The sequence below is a fragment of the Dipodomys merriami genome, unplaced genomic scaffold (genome assembly GCF_024711535.1).
Source record: "Dipodomys merriami isolate MVZ:Mamm:240054 unplaced genomic scaffold, mDipMer1.0.p SCAF_137, whole genome shotgun sequence".
Classification (NCBI taxonomy): Eukaryota; Metazoa; Chordata; class Mammalia; order Rodentia; family Heteromyidae; genus Dipodomys; species Dipodomys merriami.
The window spans coordinates 691,340-713,751 of record NW_027202682.1 but is presented as its reverse complement, the minus strand read 5'-3'; the positions used below and the strand labels follow the sequence as shown (position 1 = coordinate 713,751).

The 22,412-nt window shown below is 66.9% G+C and overlaps 2 protein-coding genes across 2 annotated transcripts; both read right to left on the bottom strand.

Moving 5' to 3' along the window:
• Positions 1-9,635: 9,635 nt before the first annotated feature.
• LOC138825269 (uncharacterized) lies at positions 9,636-10,463 on the bottom strand. Its single transcript, XM_070019665.1, has one exon. The coding sequence runs from the start codon at positions 10,461-10,463 to the stop codon at positions 9,636-9,638; it is 828 nt and encodes a 275-aa protein (XP_069875766.1).
• Positions 10,464-14,376: 3,913 nt separating this feature from the next.
• On the bottom strand, positions 14,377-17,600 carry LOC138825268 (proline-rich protein 36-like). Its single transcript, XM_070019664.1, has 3 exons — positions 17,111-17,600; positions 15,791-15,969; positions 14,377-14,880 (listed from the first exon to the last, which is right to left on the bottom strand). Exons 1-3 carry the CDS (start codon positions 17,598-17,600, stop codon positions 14,377-14,379), a joined length of 1,173 nt encoding a protein of 390 aa, XP_069875765.1.
• Positions 17,601-22,412: the final 4,812 nt, after the last annotated feature.

The window sequence follows — 22,412 nt, the reverse complement described above, 5'->3', positions numbered from 1 at the left end:
AGACACCAGACCCCAGACCCCAGACACCAGACCCCCAACACCAGGCCCCAGACACCAGACCCCCAACACCAGACCCCAGACACCAGACCCCCAACACCAGACCCCAGACACCAGACCCCAGACACCAGACCCCCCAACAGCAGACCCCAGACCCCAGACTCCAGATACCAGGCCCATTCAGAACCTTCTGGAACTCATGCAGGGTGGGGCTGTCCCCGGGGGAGGCTGCTCTGACTCCGGGTGCCCCGTGCCCTGGGCAGGAGAGTGGCGGCCCGAGGCTCAGGTGAGGCGAGGCTGCGGGGACCCTGCCGGGGTCCACCCTGGCACGGGGAGGATTGGCGGCTGCCGGGCGTCATGGCAACGGGGCGGTGGCCCTGCCACGCCTGTCCTGGCACCCCACACCACAGTACATGCCACCCCAGCTCCAGAGACTACCAGACACACGGACCCTGCAGTTATTCAGGCCCCATCACGCAGAAAAGATCAGCAGCTTCCTATTAGAAAGATGCCATTTATGGAAGGAACCGGAGCCTTGTCCCCTCCCCTGGGCCCCAAGAAGACAGAGCTGGGGCTCCGGGGTGGCCTCCTCCAGTGCCAGGGCCCCGGCCGCACCCGTGGGCCTGTCCCCGTGGGTCTGGTGCCGGGCCCGGGCGCATGGCTTCCCAGGGCCTCCGGGCTCCTCAGGGAGCTCACAGGACGAGGCCCCCTTCCCAGGGGTCCCCGTGGAAGGTGCTGGGCGCCCTGTGACTGGGATGTGGAGGAGGAGGCCCTTGCTGCCCCCCCCCCAGCTTCGCCTTTGCCTTTCCTTGCGTTTTGGCGTTGACCCGTGCCAAGCTTGTTCAAGTCGCTAATATCCGGGTCGCAGGCCAGCTGGAGGAGCACGTTTTCCTCGACGTATTCAATCAATCCACGATTCCATCGATATCCATCCATTTCACTCGCTGGATGCAGATGGAACGCTATCTTTTCCTAACATGCAAGAACCTAGGGATTCATCCACGAGTTTCACTTGCCATTTGAAAGTCTGATGGCGTTCGGAGACGGGAGTTCTCATCAGAGAGCAGGTCATTAAACACTCCGCAGGGGAGCACGGAGCTGGGCTCTGGTTCCTCAGCTGGTGATGGACAGACACTGCAGGCCGGTGGGCAGGGGGGGGGGACGTCCTGTCCACCGGGTGCCTCCCAGGGGCCCCAGGCCCACACCTGCCAGGCTGTCCTCGGCCACTCCGCAGCCACACCGTGAGATAGACAGCCCTGGAGAGACGCAGCCAAGCGCCAGAGCCAAACCTGCGGCTTCCCGGAGACCACAGCTTCTGGCCAGCGCGCCTCTTCCTTAAAACCGTGCAGCCCCGTGCGATGGCTGACACCTATCTTCCCAGCCTACTCGGGAGGCAGAGTTTAGGAGGAGGGAAGTTTGAGGCCATCACCTGCCCTGTCTCCAGGGCTGGGCCTTCCCTCCTCACAGGCAGGGAGGAGGCTGGCGGCCGGCAGAACCGCGGGCCCCTGCCTGTCCCTTGGCTCGTGGATTCTCCGCGGCCATCACTGGGAAGCAAGGGGCTGCTCAGGCCGAGGACAGACTCCAGAGACACGGCCGCCGCTGGGAAGGGCTCCCCCCATCAGGCCCCCACCTCCTCCTCTTCCCAGGCCCCATGTTGCTCCGCCATGCACCCCAACTTTCCCTGTGCCCCAGCTCTCCCCCTCCCAGCTCCGGACTCCCTTCGGGAATCCAAGGGCAGCGGCTGCTGCCACCCAAGGGTGCCGGGCCGGCGGCCTCTGGCACCACCTGGTGGCCGCCGCGATGACCGCATGGGCCCAGCGGGGAGGGGGGTCTCCAAGGGAAGGCAGCTCAGCCAGGAGAGCTTGGGCTAGCCCGAGGGCAGAGGCCTCCCCCGCGGGGTGTCTCCCGCGCTTTCCTTCCCAGCAGGCCCTGCGTGTGGCCGGGAGTCCGGTCTTTCTGTGTCCTCTTGGCTCCGCTCCACCCCTCCAGAGGTGTCTGCCCCCCTCCTCCCTGCCCCCCCAGCCCCAGCCTGTGCGGGGCCTGCGCAGGGGTCGGTGTCATTACCGCCCTCCAGCGCCCTCTGGTGTGGTGGCGTGGACGAGCAGGAGAGGGCAGGGCTTGTGTGGGCCTCCAGTGGAGGGGGGCCCCCGCAGCCCCAGGGCAGCCCGTGGTCCTCTCTGACCTGCGTGCTCACCGACGCCACCGCGCTGCCCCGGACTCCGGACGTGGTGGTCTGTGCCCGGCCGCAGTCTCTTGTCAAAGCCGGGAGTGGCCCCCACCCCGTGTCCAGGGGACCGCCGGGCGGCTCTGCCCCTCCCCCGTGCCTGTCTCCGTGTGGGCCTGGTTCCGGGGGCCGAGCCGCCCCCTCCCGGCCTCCCTGCGCCTCCCCAGGGGGCAGGGGCTCAGACGCACCTCTGACGCTGTGTTCCGGGTGGGCTTGTGGCCGGGGGCCTCCACCCCAGGCCCCAGAGCCCCCAGAGCCCCACAGCCTCTTGGCCACCTTCAGAATTTGCGGGCTCTGACACTGGGGGGCGCCCAAGCCATTCCCAACGCACCCCCTGCACCCAGCCTGGCCCAGGCTCAGACCGTGGGGGCAGGATGGGAGCCCAGGACGGGCTTGGAGCCCTGGGGACCTTCATGATCAGGATCCCATATTCAGAGGGAAATCCTGAGTTTTCAGGACAAGACTCAGGGCCCAGAGGTGGGCTGGCAGGGAAGGGGCGGGGCGGGGCAGGGAGGCGGGGGTGGGGGCCGGGCCCCGCCGACCACCCCCACTCTCCGCTGGCCTCACCGCCCCAGGGCGGGCGGCCCGGGCCCCAGGCCCAGCCCCCAGCAGCTGTCTGGCGCCCCTCCAGCGCCCGCGGGCGCCCCTCTGCCAGGCTGGCCGCACCTGCCACAGCAGCTGGTTCAAAATCCCCAAATCCCGGCACACCGGCCGCCCAGCTCGGCCGCGGCCAGGCCCGCACGTCCCCCGCCCGGACGGCAGGCCCGTCCCTGGCTGGAGCGGCTGTCAGGGCCCGGGCCAGGTGAGCAGGGGGAGGCGCCTGGCCCTGAGGTGCAGGGGTGGCCTGGAGCCCGCGCGGGCGTCCACTCCCTGTGGCCAGCCCTGCGGTGTGGCAGCGGACGTGGACGGCCGTGCTGGGGAGAAGACGGAGGGGGTCTGCCTCTGCAAGGGAGGCCTGGCTGCTCCCCAGCTCACCCACCCAGGCTCATCAGCTCAGGCCATGGGCACCACGGCCCGCTCCGTGTCAGCTGGAGGTGCCAGAGGGAGGGAGGGAGGAGGGGCCGGCCGGCTGAGGATGAGGAGGTGACTGCTGCCTCCCAGGCGGTGAGCACGCGCTGCCTTCCCACTTCCCAGGCCTCAGGGGTGAGACTGTGCAGTAAGCACTTTATCACCCTCGCTCTGGGGCACTCAGTGACAGCACCTTCGCTCTGGGAGTACTCAGTGACAGCACCTTTGCTCTGGGGGCACTCAGTGACAGCACCCTCACTCTGGGCACTCAGTGACAGCACCCTCGCTCTGGGGGTACTCAGTGACAGCACCCTTGCTCCGGGGGTACTCAGTGACAGCACCCTCGCTTTGGGGGCACTCAGCAACAGCACCCTCGCTCTGGGCACTCAGTGACAGCACCCTCGCTCCAGGGCCTGCAGTGCTGTGCCCCCCTTTGCTCCCTCCCCGCATCTGCAGCCGCTGTCACTGGCTCCCACGGGGCCGGCCACCAGGGCCGGCCTCCCCTGGCTCCAGAGTCTCCGGCCCAGCTGCTGCAGAGGGCCCCCCGTCTGTCCTGGGGGTCAACAGCTGCAGCCCCGGAAGCCCCCCGGACCCCTGCCAAGCAGGGCACCCCCGCCCGGCCCGGCTCCCTGAGGGTGGTGCTTCTCGCCCAGTCCCAGGCCGGGCCGGGCCCGCGTCGGGGTCTCCAGGCTCCGTGGGGCGGGGGCGCCCCATCCCCTCCACCAGGACACGCAGCGGCAGGCAGAGCCCAGGACCTCCTCACCCCTCGGCGCCCTCCGCTGCCCCGCGTCCGGACGCCAGCGCACCCTGTCGGGGGCCAGGCCCTCTGCCGCCCCGCGTCCGGACGCCAGCGCACCCTGTCGGGGGCCAGGCCCTCTCTGGAGGTCTCTGCCCCGCTCACAGCCCCGCTCCCCCGTGGCCGCTGCCTACGCTGCGTGCCCTGCTGTGCCAGGGGAGGAGCCCCTCAGCCACTGGTGAACCTTGTCACCCGCCTGCCCTGTGCTGACCCCGTGACCTCCCCCCCCCCGCCAGGATCGCCTCACACCCGAGTCCAGCCTTGGTCAGCCCAGCCCCACATAGCGCGGCCTTGCCCTGGCCGAGGCTTCAACGTGGCAGCACCCTAGATGTGGGTCCTTCCCCCGACCTCTTCCCGTCCTTTGGTCCCCCCCCCGTCCCCCCTGCCCGGCCTCCAGCCCCTCCTCACACCTCCTTTGCTCCTGTCCCCACCGCCGGCTCAGCTCGTCAGCTGGACCCTGGGCAACCCTCCTCCCTGCCATTTTATTGGATCCTCAGGGTCCTGCTGGTCAGCCATGAACAGTGCCTGGAGACCAGGGAAACACACCTCTAACTGATGCTGGGCCAGGGAGAGAGACAGACAATGACAGAGCAGACAGACAGAGACAGAGACAGAGAGACAGGGCAGAGACAGAGAGAGACAGAGACAGAGACAGACATCAGAGACAGAGAGACAGAAGCAGAGACAGAGATAGACAGAGACAGAGATAGAGAAACAGAGACAGAGACAGAGATGGAAATAGACAGATTGAGACTGGGGGGGGGCCTCCACCAAGGACACCTGGAGTTGTGCAGCCGTGAATGGCAGCCGGGCCGGGCACCTTGGGACTCCTAGGGTGCTGGTGTCGGGAAGGGGCTGGCGTGACGGCGTGACGGCGCACAGCTGCCGTCCCGGCACTCAGGACAGCCAGCCCGGGTGGTGTCAGGGATCCTCCTCCTCAACAGAAAGAAGAGGGGACAGTGGCTCCCCGGCCCCCCAGCCTGGTCCTCTCCTGACCCCCGGGACGGAGGCCGGGCCAGACACTGGCCCCTGGGAGGCTCCTGAGCCCCTGCTCGCCCACACCGGAGCCCCCACCCTGTGCCCCCTCCTGCCGGCCACCCCAGAGCCTCGGGTCCGGCTCCTGGTGGTGCCGGGCCGGGCTGCGCGGGCCAGCGGCACACAGGTGACCGCTCCTCCCGTGTGGCTTCACGGGACAGCTCCCGCAGGCCCCGGCTTCCCCCCGAGGGGACCAGGGCTCCGAGAGGCGGCTGCCCGTGCCTGGGCTGGGGTTCACTCATTCAACCGCTTTGCCGGGGCCATTGCTGCCCCCGGCCTCTCCCTCCCAGCCCCCCTCACCCCCCCGGCCTCTCCCTCCCAGCCCCCCTTGCCCCCTCACCCCCCCAGCCTCTCCCTCCCAGCCCCCCTCACCCCCCCGGCCTCTCCCTCCCAGCCCCCTGCACCCCATCACCCCCCGGCCTCTCCCTCCCAGCCCCCCTCACCCCGTCACCCCCCGGCCTCTCCCTCCCAGCCCCCCTCACCCCCCCCGGCCTCTCCCTCCCAGCCCCCCTCACCCCCTCACCCCCCGGCCTCTCCCTCTCAGCCCCCTGCACCCCGTCACCCCCCGGCCTCTCCCTCCCAGCCCCCGTCACCCCGTCACCCCCCAGCCTCTCCCTCCCAGCCCCCCTCACCCCCCCGGCCTCTCCCTCCCAGCCCCTGTCACCCCCCCGGCCTCTCCCTCCCAGCCCCCTGCACCCCCTCACCCCCCCGGCCTCTCCCTCCCAGCCCCCTCACCCCCTCACCCCCCCGGCCTCTCCCTCCCAGCCCCCCTCACCCCCCAGCCTCTCCCTCCCAGCCCCCCTCACCCCCCCGGCCTCTCCCTCCCAGCCCCCCTCACCCCGTCACCCCCCGGCCTCTCCCTCCCAGCCCCCTGCACCCCCCAGCCTCTCCCTCCCAGCCCCCCTCACCCCCCCCCGGCCTCTCCCTCCCAGCCCCCCTCACCCCCTCACCCCCCCAGCCTCTCCCTCCCAGACCCCCTCACCCCCTCACCCCCCGGCCTCTCCCTCCCAGCCCCCCTCACCCCCCCGGCCTCTCCCTCCCAGCCCCCTGCACTCCGTCACCCCCCTGGCCTTGCTTTCCTGTGGAGCGAGTGGTTTAGCTGTTAAGACCTTCGTGTCAGCACATGGCTCTTCGTCCGCCCCGCTGAGCCGGCGCCCGAGGGGAGCTGCTCCGAAGCTCTGGGCTGCCCTGTGGCTCTGGCTGCTCCGTCCTGATCCACCTCTACCCAGGTGAGGAGACCGGCCCAGGGGGTGGAGCCCCCGCCCAGCTGTCCCCAGTGGTTTTCAAGAGAGTGCTGCTCACTTCTAGCACCATCCATGGGACCTGCCACTTGGGTGAACCTCCAGGGACCAGAATTGAAGATCTCACACACACAGTATGCAAGCTCATGCACACACACACACAAACACACATGTGCACAGTCATGCACGCACACACATGCATACATGTGCAAGTCATGTGTGCATGTGTACATATATGCACACAGGCACACAGTCGTAATACAATGCATGTACACATATACAGTCACATATGTACATATGCATGCACATACACACATGTGTACACACATGTGCAACACATGCACAGCCATGCATGCACCCACACGCATGTCACACATGCATGCACACGGCACAAGTCACACTTGTGCACGCAGTCACACATACACACATGTATGCATACACACCTGCACATATACACTCATGTGCACATAGTCACACAATACATGCATGCATGCACACAGCACACATTCACACACAGGCACGTACATGTACACACAGTCACACACCTACATGTACACACAATCACATACATATACATGCATGTGCACGACACACATTCGCACATGCACATATGTGCACATAGCCACACATACATGCACATGCACGCACGTGTGTGCGCACTCACACATGTGCACACAGTCATACATACATGCGTGTCTGCACACACATGTGCACACCGTTGCACATACACACACAGCCCTGCACAAAGCTCAGGCAGCCAGTTTCCTCTGAGCTGGTCAGGACAGGGCCATCGCTCAGCACAGCAGGGCCAGGGCATACCAGTTGAGGGATGAGGGAGCCCCCCAGTCCCAGAGTTCCCGGGCAGCCCCCTGTCTGCCCGTCCAGCTGTCACCGGCTCAGCAAGGCCCAGCCCCTGCAGAGTGTGGAAGGCTGGGTCACCTGCCGCGGGGGTCCACGGCCACCCAGCAGCCCGGCTCCAGCCCCACTTTGCTGACCACATTGAAGTCAGACCCGAAGGTGGGGACCGATGGGACACACCTGTAGCCCCTGCTCCTCAGGTGGCAGAGGAAGGAAGATGTGAGTTCAAAGCCAGCCTGGACTACAAAGTGAGACCTTGCGGCAGAGATGGTATGGCTTAAGTATAAAGCAGTTACCGATGGGGCCCAGGCCAGCACTGGACTACAACGTGAGACCTTGCGGCAGAGATGACGTGGCTTAAGTATAAAGCAGTTACCGATGGGGCCCAGGCCAGTACTAAAACAACCACACACACACACACACACACACACACAATCACACACACAATCACACACACAATCACACAACCACACACACAACCACACACAATCACACACACACCAAATCACACACACAATCACACAACCACACACATAACCACACACACAATCACACACACACCAAATCACACACACAATCACATACACACCATCACACACACAATCACATACATAATCATACATACAATCACACAATCACACACACCAAATCACACACACAATCACACAATCAATCACACAATCAATCACAATCACACACACCAAATCACACACACAATCACACACACAATCACACAATCACACACACAATCACAATCACACACACAATCACAATCACACACAATCATACAACCACACACACAACCACACACACAACCACACACAATCACACACACACACACCAAATCACACACACACCAAATCACACACACAATCACACATACAATCACACAATCACACAACACAATCACACACATAATCACACAATCACACACATAATCACACACAATCACACACATAATCATACATACAATCACACAATCACACAACACAATCACACACATAATCACACAATCACACACATAATCACACATACAATCACACACACAACCACACAACACAATCACACACACCAAATCACACACACACACAATCACATACAATCACACAACCACAATCACACAACCACACACACACAATCACACACACACCAAATCACACACACACAATCACACACACAATCACACATACAATCACACAACCACAATCACACACACACACACACACACCCCAAATCACGGACCTGTGTCAGCAGTACCACCAAGGCTTCCCTGCATCCCAGGTCTGTGGACGGACCAGGGACGACCGGACACACAGGACCCCAGCAGCGGGCTTTGGGGTTAGTGACTGCACGCACTCCAAGAGCGGCCATGAGCTTGGGCGACCCCAGAAGGCCGTGTCTGCCGGGCCAGGAAGGGCGAGTGCAGGCGCCGAGGCTCGCCGAACGCTGCTGGCCCTGCGGGAGCTGGACGCCAGCCTTCCTGACGGGCTGTCAGTGGGCAGTGGCTTCGGGAATGGCTGGGTCTGGGTGGCGGTGGGCCGCAGTCCTGCCTGCCCCGTGGCCCTGCTCAGCTTCTCTGGGGCTTGCTTCCCGGACCCCCAGCGCCCCTGCTCCGCCCTGGCCCATCCGGAGGCGTCTCAGGTCGGGGTCACGTCCCACCGCCAGGGGAGGGCTGGGAGGCATGTCGAGCCGTCCCAAGTGGCCTCTGGGCTGCGGGGGAGCTTCAGCCTCCAAGAGCCCAGGACAGGCAGTACCTGGGCTGGCAGCCACCAACCAAGACCCTGGTCCTGGGCGTGTGTGTGTGTGTGTGTGCGTGTGTGTGCATGTGTGCGCATGTGTGTGTGCGTGTGTGCGTGCATGTGTGCGCGTTGTGCGTGCGCGCGTGTGTGCGCGCGCACGTGTGTGCATGTGTGCGCATGCGTGTGTGCGTGCATGTGTGCATGTGTGCGCGTTGTGTGCATGTGCGTGTGTGTGTGCGTGTGTGTGCATGTGTGTGTGTGCACGTGCATGTGTGTGCATGTGTGTGTGCGTGCATGTGTGTGTGTGCGCGTGCATGCGTGTGTGTGTGTGGTCCCTGGAGAGTTACCTGGGGCTGCTTCCCTCCCTGCCCCCGGCCAGTGGCTCTCAGGCTCCGGTGGCCGTGTGAGGGGACACGGCCAGCTCTCCTCTGCCCAGGGGGCCTGGGTCAGCTGCCACACACTCCCTGCCAGACCGGAGGAGGTAGAGGCCGGGGCTGGGGTGAAGCCAGGCCGGGGAGGAGGCCCCTAGCCTGGGCTGCTGGAGGCCCGAGGCTGCTGGCAGGACGCTTGGCCGCGGCAGGGAGGCTGGGGCAGGAGCTGGGGAGCTGGGGGGCGGGGGCCGGCCTGGCTCCCTGCTGCCCAGCCGAAGCGGCTGCCCCACACAACGGGGCTCTGAGCCCGGGGCGGGCCGGGAGATGCTGCCCGCCGCCTGCCGCTCCCCCCCCCCCCCCCCCCGCTCACAACGGCCCTTTGTGTGGCTGCGGCTGCGGGCAGCAGGTGGCCGCCCGCACCCGCACGGGGAGGCCCTGCGGCCAGCCGCGCGGGCGGAGGAGGGCACGGCGGGCACTGGCCGGGTGGGGGTGGGGGGCACGGCGGGCACTGGCCGGGTGGGGGTGGGGGGTACGGCGGGCACTGGCCCGGTGGGAGTGGGGGGCACGGCGGGCACTGGCCGGGTGGGGGTGGGGGGCCGTGCAGGGGCCGGGGCACGGCGGGCACTGGCCGGGTGGCGGTGGGGGCCGCTCAGGGGCCAGGGCACGGCGGGCACTGGCCGGGTGGGAGTGGGGGGCACGGCGGGCACTGGCCGGGTGGGGGTGGGGGGTACGGCGGGCACTGGCCGGGTGGGGGTGGGGGGCCGCGCAGGGGCCGGGGCACGGCGGGCACTGGCCGGGTGGGGGTGGGGGGCCGCGCAGGGGCCGGGGCACGGCGGGCACTGGCCGGGTGGGAGTGGGGGGCACGGCGGGCACTGGCCCGGTGGGAGTGGGGGGCACGGCGGGCACTGGCCGGGTGGGGGTGGGGGGTACGGCGGGCACTGGCCGGGTGGGGGTGGGGGGCCGCGCAGGGGCCGGGGCACGGCGGGCACTGGCCGGGTGGGGGTGGGGGGCACGGCGGGCACTGGCCGGGTGGGGGTGGGGGGCCGCACAGGGGCTGGGGCATGGCGGGCACTGGCCGGGTGGGGGTGGGGGGCCGCGCAGGGGCCGGGCACGGAGGTGCGGGGTCTCCCGCAGGCGCCGTCTGCTGGGCGTGGCCGGGTTGTGAGAGGCAGCGCCCGCCAGGCCTGGGGACATGCGCTCTGGGCGCGGGCCGGGGCCAGGCACGGGGTCCACACGCCCCCCCCCCCAGAAGTGGCCTGTCAGGCCTGGGGAGGCCAGGGCAGCCCCGAACACGGATGGAGGGTGTGAGGGGCTGCCGTGGGCAGAGACTGGGCTCTCTGTGCCTCAGTCTCCCCATCTGCAGATGCGGGAGGGGGTGGATGGTCCAGGCGTGAGGAGTTGAGGGCACGGCCCGGCTGTCCTTTCGTTCTTCCCCTTCTCCCGGCCAAGCCACAACTTGGCTGCATGGAAGGTCCCTGCCCCCACGGCTGCCGCTCCGAGACCCTCTCCCAGCCGGCCAGGCCTCCATGTCTTCCGGCAGCTGCCGGGGAGGGGGTGCGAGGGGGGCTGGGCTCCTCTGGGCTCGGCTCCCACCCTGTCGGCTGTGGGCAGCCTCCCAGCCGCCGCTCGCCTGTGGCTGCCCCGGCCCTGGAGCAGCTAAGAACAGCTGGACGCAGACACCGGGCGGCGGACAGATCGGCAGGCCGGGTCTGGACACAGACACTGGACCCACTTTACAGCAGGCCCCGGACGGCCTCGGGGGGGGCCGCATCCGCAGGAGAAGGGGCGTCTGTGGGGGGGCTGTGGACTGGCCCCGCTCCGCCCCGTTCATGGCTTCTGGAGCAGATATCCACCAGAAACAGAGTTCTAGTTACAAGTGTGAAAATGCAAGAGAGAGAGAAAGAGAAAGAGGCGGCAGCGGGAAGCCCCGCAGCAGGGCTTGGCACAAAATGTCATTTGTTCCTGGACCTAGTGCTCCTCGGGACCCAGGGGATGTGTGCATGGGGGGGATCCAGTGAGAGACGGGTGATCCAGTGAGACACGGGGGGATCCAGTGAGACATGGGGTGATCCAGTGAGAGACACGGGGTGATCCAGTGAGAGACATGGGGTGATCCAGTGAGACATGGGGTGATCTAGTGAGAGACATGGGGTGATCCAGTGAGAGACATGGGGTGATCCAGTGAGACACAGGGTGATCCAGTGAGACACGGGGTGATCCAGTGAGACACAGGGTGATCCAGTGAGACATGGGGTGATCCAGTGAGACACGGGGTGATCTAGTGAGAGACATGGGGTGATCCAGTGAGACACGGGGTGATCCAGTGAGAGACATGGGGTGATCCAGTGAGACATGGGGTGATCCAGTGAGAGACATGGGGTGATCCAGTGAGACATGGGGTGAGCCAGTGAGACATGGGGTGATCCAGTGAGACACGGGGTGATCCAGTGAGACATGGGGTGATCCAGTGAGACATGGGGGCACCGGCCTTCGCTGGCTTCTCCAGGGAGCCTGTCTGGGTCTCCACCTCTCCCGACTCCACAGACTCCACAGGAGCATTAACTATGAGGCCAAGAAAAATGACCTGTGCCCAGGCTGCTCCCCCACCCACCCCTGCTCCCTCACCCACCCCTGCTCCCCCACCCACCCCTGCTCCCCCACCCACCCCTGCTCCTCCCACCCACCCCTGCTGCCCAGGCTGCTCCCCCACCCACCCCTGCTCCTCCACCCACCCCTGCTCCCCCACCCACCCCTGCTCCCCAGCCTGCTCCCCCACCCACCCCTGCTCCCCAGCCTGCTCCCCCACCCACCCCTGCTCCTCCACCCGCCCCTGCTCCTCCACCCACCCCTGCTCCCCCACCCACCCCTGCTCCTCCACCCACCCCTGCTCCTCCACCCACCCCTGCTCCCCCACCCACCCCTGCTCCTCCACCCACCCCTGCTCCTCCACCCACCCCTGCTCCCCCACCCACCCCTGCTCCCCCACCCACCCCTGCTCCCCCACCCACCCCTGCTCCTCCCACCCACCCCTGCTCCCCAGGCTGCTCCTCCTGCCCAGCCCTGCTTTCCTGGGGTCTGTGATTCTACCCAGTGTAACAGTCCTCACCGCCCAGCGCCTGCCCGGGGACTCCAGGTCCTGCCTCTGGCAATGTGTGGCACGTGATGGGGGGCCCTGCAGGCCGCCCTGGCTCCCCTCCTGGCTGGGGGCTCCTGAGGAGGGGGCAGGGGTGAGGGGGGCGCCTGAGGAGGGGCAGGAGGGGGCGGGGGTGAGGGGGGCTCCTGAGGAGGGGCAGGAGGGGGCAGGGGTGAGGGGGGCTCCTGAGGAGGGGGCGGGGGTGAGGGGGGCTCCTGAGGAGGGGGCAGGGGTGAGGGGGGCTCCTGAGGAGGGGGCAGGGGTGAGGGGGGCTCCTGAGGAGGGGGCAGGGGTGAGGGGGGCTCCTGAGGAGGGGCAGGAGGGGGCGGGGGTGAGGGGGGCTCCTGAGGAGGGGCAGGAGGGGGCGGGGGTGAGGGGGGCTCCTGAGGAGGGGCAGGAGGGGGCGGGGGTGAGGCGGGGCTCCTGCCACAGTCGCCTGGTGTCTGTCATGGGGGCGGGGGTGGCGGGGGGGGGCAGCGGGGGGGGTCCTCTATAACGGCACCAGTCAGTTCCCTCCAATTTCTTCCTGGGCCAATCTGGAGGCGGATCAGACAAGGAATTCCACAGCCGACGGCGCGGAGCCAGGCTCGGTGCCAACCACGCCACCCCCCACCCAGCACCCACACCCCAGCCCCTGAGGCTGGCCCGAGTCACAGCCAGAGCCAACCACCGCCTTCCAAGACCCACGGCTCCTCCCGGGGCCGCCCGGCGCCCGGCTGGCCATGCCACCCACCAGGATGGGGCAAGGGGCCTGCGGCCCTCAGGGGACCCGCTGCCCCGAGGGGTGGACAGGCCCCGCCCTGGACATCTGCGGCAGCTGTCCATTGTCCTGCCCAACACCACCTGCTGCTTGGCCCCTGGGCTGTGCGTGACGACTGTGGGCCTTCGTGTGTGTGTGCGTGTGTGTGTGTGTGTGTGTGTGTGTGCGCGTGTGCCCGTGTGCCCGTGTGTGTGTGCGTGTGTGTGCACACATGCTCTATCTTAGAGCTTGAACCCAGGGCCTGGACTCTGTACCTGAGCTTTGGTGCTCATGGCTAGTGTGCTACCACTTGAGCCACAGCGCCACTTCCGGCTTTGTTTTTGTTTTGGCAGTTGACTGGAGATGAGAGTGCAGTGGACTTCCCTGCGTGGGCCTGAGCACTGGCGCCCGGCCCCGTGGCTTTCTTCCTGTGACTTTGGGAACCCAGGCCGAGCACCTCCTGCCCCGGGACCTGTTAGCCACATCCCACTGACGACCACCCCGTGAGTCTCCTGGGAGTCTGGGTCACCGCTGAGCCCCAGATCCTCCTCCAGCTCGCAGCAGGCTGTGCTGGGGCTGGCTTCCAGGGACGGGCCACCTCAGGACTGTGGGGTGTAAACCCAGTGGGGGACCAGAGGGCTGATCAACAAAGTGCAACCACATGGTTGTCATGACAGTCCCCCCCACCCCAGAAACAGCCTGGTGTGTGTGACCGACCGACTTCTAGAATGTGCTTAGGGCAAGAGCTTCCTCCACCCCTGCTGGTCCCACAGCCCAGACCAGCGCCCGGCACCGCGGGCATCCGGGTAGACGGGTGAGCCCCGGGTGCCTGGCTGGCACGGGACTGGCTCTCGGGCTACGTGAGCCCCCACATCTGGCCCTCGGCTCTCGTCACTGGTTAACCAGCTGTTCTAGAATCACGCAAAACCAGGCCCATGGCCTTCGCCTTTGTAGGTTGACTGGAGCTGATGGGAGAGGAGGGGTTTTCAGTTCCAGACCACGCAGGCACACAGGGGCGTGGAGCTTGCTGGGAATCGGGGAGAAGAGGACGCGATGTGCGGACAGCGCCCATCCTACCTCACAGCATAAACCCCGGCGAATTGCAGGCGGAGAGCGTCCACAGAGCACGGAGAACGGAACATGTGGTCATCAAGTCGTGCCGGGGACACCGCGGCAGGCGTGCGGTCAGCACCAGAACCCGTAAAGGGAGAGAGGAGAAGAGTTAGTAAACGTGTTCACTCGCTCAGCCCGCGGCCCCAGCCTGCCTGGACCCACCGAGGCCGGGGATGGCGGGCGCCCGGCCCCCCGGAGCTCCGGGCCAGGCCGCAGGAGGCCCCTCCCGGGAGGACCGTGTCTCCAAGGCGGGCCTTGTGTCGTGGGAGCCCGGGGTCTAACCCCACTCGCAGCAGCGAGGGGACCGCCAGCTCCGGGGGGCGCGGCGGTGTCGGGAGGAGGCTCACGTCCAGGGGAAGGGGCGAGGCTGCGGGCCGGGGAGGCGGGTCTCTTTCCACAGCACTGTCTGGCTCGGTTTGCGCCCGGGTGACCGCGAGCAAGGTCACCTCTCTGGGACGATCTCCCGGGTCCTCGAGAGGAAGCAGGGCAGAGGCCGGGCCGGGGTGCAGCGCCGCACCCCCCCAGCGAGGCCCCTGCTTTCGGTGCTGCTTCGTGGCCAGCTCTGTGCTTGACTGTGAGCTTGAGCTCCCTGTGGGCTTGTGGGGGCCCAGGTGCGCACGGGGGCGCTGCCCAGCAGGGCAGTGGCGGGAAGGAGGGAGCGGGTGCCCGCATGCCAGCCGTGGGGGCAGCAGAGCCCTCCCCTTTGTCTGGCCCTCCGGCAGGACGCCCCAGGAAGACCCGGGCTGGGAGCCTCGGGCGGGTCTGAGCAAGGCAGACGTGAAGCCCAGAGCGGCCGAGCAGCATCAGTGATGCCCGCCCCCCCCACCCCGGGGTGATGCCCAGAGCCTCCCCGTCTGGGTCCGGAGCCCAGGCCGGCAGCTGGGTGCTGTGGCCGACGCGGTCTCTCGGCACGTGACGTCAGAGCTGGAGCTCCAGCAACTGTACCTCCAGCCCGCGGTCCCCGCGCCAAGGCCACACATCCCTAATGACACATTGGGACTGTGGTGGGGACAGCCTGGCGGCCTCTCAGGCCCCGCCGTCATCCCAGAGTGAAGCTTCCGGCCTCTGGCCCCCCAGGAGACCCAAGTTCCCCCCGTCTCCCGGGGGAGCCGCGGCCTGTGCGTGTGTGCGCCCCGGGCAGTCACGCTGTGTGCATAGGTGATCTGGGACGTGGTGGCCTGTGCACTCACGTGGCCCGTCTCCCGAGTAGCGGTGGAGTGGGACCCATTTACGCCTTTGGAGGACCCAAAGACCAAGTCTCCACCAGACTTGTTTCCTTAACACCCCAAGGTGGAGCCCAGTCTGTTCCAGTTAACGAAAGGTCGTCTTCGCAGGGTGGGTCAGTGCTGGCTGAGCAGAGGGGCCTCAGCCCCGGGCTGGCCTCATGATGCGGGACTCTCACTGGTGCGGCCGGAGGCCGCACAGAGGTGGGGCACTGAGACGGGCCGGGCCAGCTACCTGTGTGGGGTCGCGGGGCCGGATACCTGTGTGGGGTCGCGGGGCCGGATACCTGTGTGGGGTCGCGGGGCCGGATACCTGTGTGGGGTCGCGGGGCCGGATACCTGTGTGGGTCGCGGGGCCGGATACCTGTGTGGGGTCGCGGGGCCGGATACCTGTGTGGGTCGCGGGGCCGGTTACCTGTGTGGGGTCGCGGGGCCGGTTACCTGTGTGGGTCGCGGGGCCGGTTACCTGTGTGGGGTCGCGGGGCCGGATACCTGTGTGGGGTCGCGGGGCCGGTTACCTGTGTGGGTCGCAGGGCCGGATACCTGTGTGGGTCGCGGGGCCGGTTACCTGTGTGGGTCGCGGGGCCGGCAGGGTTGCTGCCCCCTGCGTGGGTCACTCCCTCAGGAGACAGCCCGCGTGGGCCACTCAGCACGATCCAGTCCTTGCTGTGTGCACCTTTTAGTAGTGGCCCGGGCGCCCACAGGAAAGCCATCTCCGCCCCGGGCAGACGCCAGGCTAGGGCTGGAGGTCGGCAGTGGGTCCCTGCGGCTCTCTGTGTGTTGGGCACGCTCTGAAGGGCGTGGGGACCAGCATGGCTCATGAGTCTATCCGTCTATTAAATTCTATGCAGGGGAACGAACAAGACTATGGTTGTTGTTTTTTTTTTCTCTTTCTTCTTTTTGGCGCTACAGGGTTTGAACTCAGCTCAGCACCTTGTGCTAGCTAGACAAGCACTGCACCACCGGCCGTATTTGCTTCCAGCGATTTCTCAGCTAGGGTCTTGAGTGTTTGCTTGCGCTGGGATGGCAGGCGTGTGTCCCGGCACCCAGAGGTTGTGAAGCCCCACCTTGAAGTCTACAGTGCTCAGAGATGAGCACTGCTTAAGGTCACCAGGCACCATGGGATTCACCCCCAGGCAGAGAGTCCTCCCTGGGGTAGGGGGGCAGCAGGGGGGACGGGGAGGGGGAGGATGGGCAAGTTCCCCAGCTTGGGCCAGGCTCCAGGCCCCTGCTCGCACAGTGGCTCAGGTACCATCCCTGCTTCTGGCTTTGGTCCTGGGCCTTCAGAGGCGGGGAACTGGCAATTACCAAAGCAAAACCACAAACCACTGTACATAATTGTCCCAGATCCCCAAGGCGGTGAACACACAAACCACAGGGGCGGGGGAGGCGGCGGCTCGGGGCTGGCTCCAGGCAGACCATGCGGCAGCCCTCACCCCGCCCCCCAGGATGCCGGGCAGGGTCCTGGGGGGGGATACCCCCGGGCGGGAGGGGCGGGGCTTCCCTCCGAAGCTCCTTCCTTGGCTGGAGCCTGAGGTTGGCGTGGGCAAGGGAGGAGGGAGCACCCCCTCCCCTGTCCCCCCCTAATTACAAGTGTGCAGAAGAGGCTGGGCCTTGGAAATGGGGAGATTACACGCTCGCTGGCAGAACTGGCAGGCACTGGCAGCAGGCGGGCCGAAGCGAATTGTGGTCGCCGTCCCGCCGTGAGGCCCCTCCTCTCCACGGCGGCCCGGGCCCCGGCTGGCCGGCGGGCAGCTGCCGGACCCCCCGCCCGGTCCTCCACTCTCGGCAGAGACCTGGCCTGGGTCTCTGCAGGCCACGACCTCGGCTGGGGTCGCTGGAGGGAGACTTTCGCTCCCATGTCCCCCCAGAAGCCGCAGGGCAGAGACCGCAGGCGCTGGCCGCCCCAGGCGTCTGCACAGCTGCTCCCCCCGCAGACCCCTCCAGGGGCCCACGGGCTGGGCAGGGGGAGAGACAGAGTCTCCGGAGCTCCTCTCCACCCGAGACGCAGGACGGGAAGGGCACACATCCCAGCTGGCCCCTGACTTCAGGGTTTGGTGGAGGGTGGGTGGGCGAGGCGGCCCTGGACCCCCAGGCTCTTCCAGCTCCAGACAGGGCTCCATTGTCCGTGGCAGCCCGTGCTGGGGCGGAGGCCGTGGAGACGCCCGTGGCTGCTTGGCGGGCAGGGCCGCGGCCCCATGCGCGGGTCCAGCACCCGTGGCCGGGCTCCGCCTGGGACCCGCGGGCCCCTGAGCAGGGCCCCTCCCGCCGCCCGCGTGGCCTGGGGCTGGGGCTCTGCCGCCTGGACACCCGGGGAAGTCAGGAAGGAGAAAGCAGCCCGTGTGACCCGGGCCCAGGCCCACCGGGGCTCCCCTCCTCCCCGCAAGTCCCCTCAGAGTCCAGAAGTGCCAGACTGGCCTCTCCGGGTACCCGGGGGGCACTCCTGGGGCTGGCGGGATGCCACTCTCTGGCCTGGCTGGCCTCAGGCCTCCGGTGGGGGGAGGACTGTGGGGATGGGTCAGTCCGCCCCCCGTGCGGTGTTCCCCCAGGACTCTGTGCACCCCGCCCAGAAGGCCCCGTCCCCCCTCTGGCACCGGAGTGAATCCAGGAGCCCCTCCCTCGGCCCGGCACCCCCCAGGATTCCCGGGACCCTGGCATCCTGGCTCCAGGGCGGGCGCCTGCCCTCCCAGCCCTGCCTCTGAACAAGCTGGCACCGCGCCCCGGGCCCGGCCAAGCCCTGCCCCGGGGGAATCGGGGAGCCCTCACACCCCCCCACCCCGCACCCTGTCCAAATCCCCCGTGTCTGGGGCCTTCACACCACCTCCTCTCTGAAGCGGCGTGGGCCCGCGGCACATCTTCCCTCCCCAAGCTCCCCTGGCCCCAAGGAGGGTGAGTAATTATGTGGCTGTAAACTGGAAATGCTTTTCAGCTGCAATGTCGGGAGCCAGAAGGTCCAGACTCCCACCCCAAGCTCACAGCTGCAGGCTGGGCCGCCTGCCTGGCTGGGGGGGGGGGCGTGGGGGCCAGAGACCTAGCCGGGATCCTCTCCCATCCAGCCTCTCACCCAGGGGCGGAGGGTCAGACAAATGGACAGACGGATGGTTGGATTTCAAATGGGAGGAAGAATGGTGGGAGGGAGGGTGGATGGATGGATGGATGGATAGATGGATGGATGGATGGATGGATGGGTGGATGGGTGGATGGATGGATGGGTTGGTGGTGGGTATATGGATGTGTGTGTGTGAAAGAGTAGATGAACAGAGTTATCAGGGCCTGGGGGGTCATGGTCTTGAGGGCTCAATGGCCTTCCACTCCTTTCCCTTGGACCAGGGCCTTTGGGGACAGAAGCCTTAGCCTGGTAATGAGCCTCATCCTCGGTCCTTACCTGAGAAGCTTCCGGAAGCCGTGACTCACCCGCCCTTTGGATAGGGATAGGCACACTACGCATAACTCCAAACCCCAAACCTAAGACTCGGCCCTGCTCCCTTCCCCGCAGGATGTGAAGGTTGGCGCAGGGCCTCTGTCCCGTGAGGCTGTGGGCGGGGGAGGGGGAGCAGGGTGAGCCTCCAGGGAGTGCCGGGGATGGGTTCCGGCCTCCCAGGCCCGTCTGAGAAGCCCCCGCAGCCCCCAGGCCGTGGTCCCACGTGTCGTGACCAGATGCAATGCGGCTGAGGCTCTGCGGCGAGATCGTGTTGGATCGTGGGTAACCTGACACACAAAGGTGAGGGACGCCGGGCCCTGGGCCGGGAGCCTCCTCCTGAGCCCGGGGGACGGGGGCTCCACCCAGGGGTCTCCACAGCCTCAGAGCTGAGACTCCATGCTGCCCCAAAGCTGGGGCCGCGGGCGCTGGGCCTGCCGAGGGCCTCTCTCTGACCGCTGGAGTCCACTCCTCTCCTCGAGCCGTCGGACAGTGATCCTCCAGGAGGTCCAGGCCGAGCACCAGCGGGTACGGGACCGGCCGCTCCCCAGCCTGCCCTGCCGTCTGCAGGCCCAGTCCGGACCCCGGCAGAGGGGGTGTGGGGAGAGGGACTCTCGCGCAGCGCCGGCCCAACAGCCCTGGCTCTCTCTGTGGTACCGCTGTGGCCTCTGCCCGGGCTGGGCGTCTCAGCCCCGCAGGGACAGGCCTCGGCCCGCGGCCGCTGCCGCTCCGGCCCTCCGGCCTCATTCCTTTCCTGAACCCATCCGGGGGTCAAGACCTTCCCAAGGCCGGGCGCTGGTGGCTCACGCCTGTAATCCTAGCTACTCAGGAGGCTGAGATCTGAGGATCGCGGTTCAAAGCCAGCCGGGGCAGGAGAGACCATGAGACTCCTATCTCCAATAAACCACCAGAAAACCAGAAATGGCGCTGTAGCTCAAGTGGTAGAGAGCTCGCCTTGAGCTGAAGAGCTGAAGGACAGAGCCCAGGCCCAGAGTTCAAGCCCCATGGCCGACCAAAAAAAAAAAAAAAAGACCTTCCCAAAGTCGTCACTCCTCACCCCGGGCCAGAGCTGCGGCTTCCGGCACCACTGCCCACACCCCTTGCTAGGCCTTGGCAGCAGGAAGACCCCAGGCCTGGCCCAGGCCGTGTCCTCTCGTTCCCCGGCTGCAAGGCCTCCTGCAGCCCCAACACCGGGCCTGCCCGCCTGGCCTCCCACCGCGTCCCCCGACCTCCGCCCCGAGCCGCAGGTCTGCCGGGCTTCTGAGGGCAGAGAACGCGGGCTCCCCTTCCTCACGGACTCCAGAGGTCCGGGCACAGCACTGGGCTTCCCGCGCGGCCTGGGAACCTGCGGGCCTGGCTCCCGAGGCCTGGCTGGCCACCCTGCCCTCTGAGGTCATTGTCCACCCAGCCCACGCCTGCTGGAAGAGCATCGGTGCACCTCGCAGGCCAAGCCTGCTCGCAGGCCAAGCCGGAGGGGAGCGACGGGGGGGGGGGGGGGGAACCCAACCAGGCTGTGATTTAGAACAGGAGACGCCGGCAGCTGCCAGGAGCGGCAGCTGGGGGCCCCGGCCCCGAGAAGCAGCCCGTCGGGGTCACTCTGCACAGGGGGAAGGTCCGGGGGACAGGCGTGCTGGGGGCCGGCTCGGGTGGGGGCAGGGCTGGGACCCCGCCTGTCCTGTCCCTCCCCACCCCGCCCCCACCCCATGGGCCTGCCAGCCTCGTCCTCCCCGAAACTCGCCCCGAGAGGCTGTGGTCATCGTGGGGAGACACCGGGGTAGGGCTGCTGTGACCCGGGGCTGGGCTTGGAATGGAGGATTCTGCTCCCTCCCAATAGCAGGCCAGAAGCCTGGAAGGGGTGGGGTGGGCGGGCTGTGGCCGCAGGTGAGCCTCTGCTCTCCTCCTGCATCCAGGGTGGCAGGCAGTCCTGGGCCTGCCGCCCCATCCCTCCATGCCAGCCTCTGGCCCACGGCCCTCCCCTGTAGGTGTCGGTGTGCGTCTGTTTCCTTAGGAAGATGCCTGTCGTTCATTGTGTTCGGGGCCCACCCCTCGGCCGTGGAGAACTCCTCCATACTAGGTCATGTTCTGAAGCTGAGGTGAGCATGAATGGGCAGCTCGCCAGACCTCGTGGTCATGGCCAGACCCACCCCTGCCTCACAGCTCCCCTGCTGCCCAGCGGCCCCGCCCCAGGCCCCACTGGAGGTGAGCCAGACCCTCGGGCCTTCGGGAGGCTCTGCGGCCTGCTTATTTGTAGAAAATACGATAACAGCTAGAGTGATTACATTATACCTAAGTGCCAACATATTAGCCGCTGAGAGGAAGAAGTTACTTGGTATCCCAAGCCCGGCAGGCCTTGTTCAGTGAGGGAGGCCACCGTCCCCTCTGCCACCGTTGTCATCCTCTTCATCTTCATCACCACTATTATCATCGTTATGACCCCCGGACCCGCGCCCCACCCACCCAGCAAAGTGTTCCTGGGAAATGCCCAGCTCCCAGACAAATGTGTTCACCACCAAGCAGCTCAAAAATGTACACCTAAAGGGAAGCTTCCGGAAGCACACCACCTGCATGCTACATCCAGCCCCGCAGTCCTCCTGACACTCGTCTCTGTGGCGGTGTCCACGGGTCCCGCAGGGCTGAGGGAGGACCGCTGGGAGCGGGGTTGGGCCGTCCCTCAGGAGGCCGGCGGCGTGGGCCGGCCCTGCTCCCTGCCGCCTGTCTCTCTGGAGAAGCTGCCTGAGCAGCAGGAAGGCCCCGCGCAGCTGGCCTGCCGTGCACGTGCGTGCGTGGTCCTGCCGGCCTCTCAGGGGAGGGCTGGCTTCTGGGGACGCATGAGTCACCTGGGAATTCCACCGGTGTGTCTGGGCAGGGCTGGCCATGTTTGCTCTCCCCGGTCTTGGGAAAGAGCCTCGGTGGCCGACCAAGCAGGCTGGCAGGGAGTTTTCCGGGCAAATGGGGAAGTAGAGTCCACTCCGGGGTCCTGCCCCGGGACACACCTGGTGGGGGAGACCGGGGCTGTGCAGCAGCAGGTCCCCCGCAACCGAGGATCTGGTGACATTTCCCAGCCCTCCCCCTCAATCGTCTTCCAGACCTCAGACCAGGGAGGGGTGCGCTGCCCGGCCGGGGGGACTCCCGAGCTCCTCGGCCACGCTGGGGGCCCAAGGCAGAGCCGTCTCCATCGCATTCCAGCCAGGAAAGCCCCGCTCCCCTCCTTGGCAAGAGCCAGCCCCAAAGCAGAAGTTACTCAGATACCTTGAAACCCCCAGCCAGGGTCAAAGCGGGGTGACGTCCCTAAGGGCCTCTGGGCAGGAGCTGCCGGAGGAAATGCGGGAACCCCCCAAACACCTGAGGGCGGAGCTCTGATGTTCTTTCTGGGTGTGGGGGGCACCGGGTCATCGGTCAGTGAGGTCGCCCGTGGGCGCAAGGCCCAGCCCAGGCTGCTGGGTGGCCCGGCCAGCCACTCCCCTCCGGGGCAGTGCCCACCCTCACCTGGCCGACTGCGTCTCCCTCCTCCCGGCCC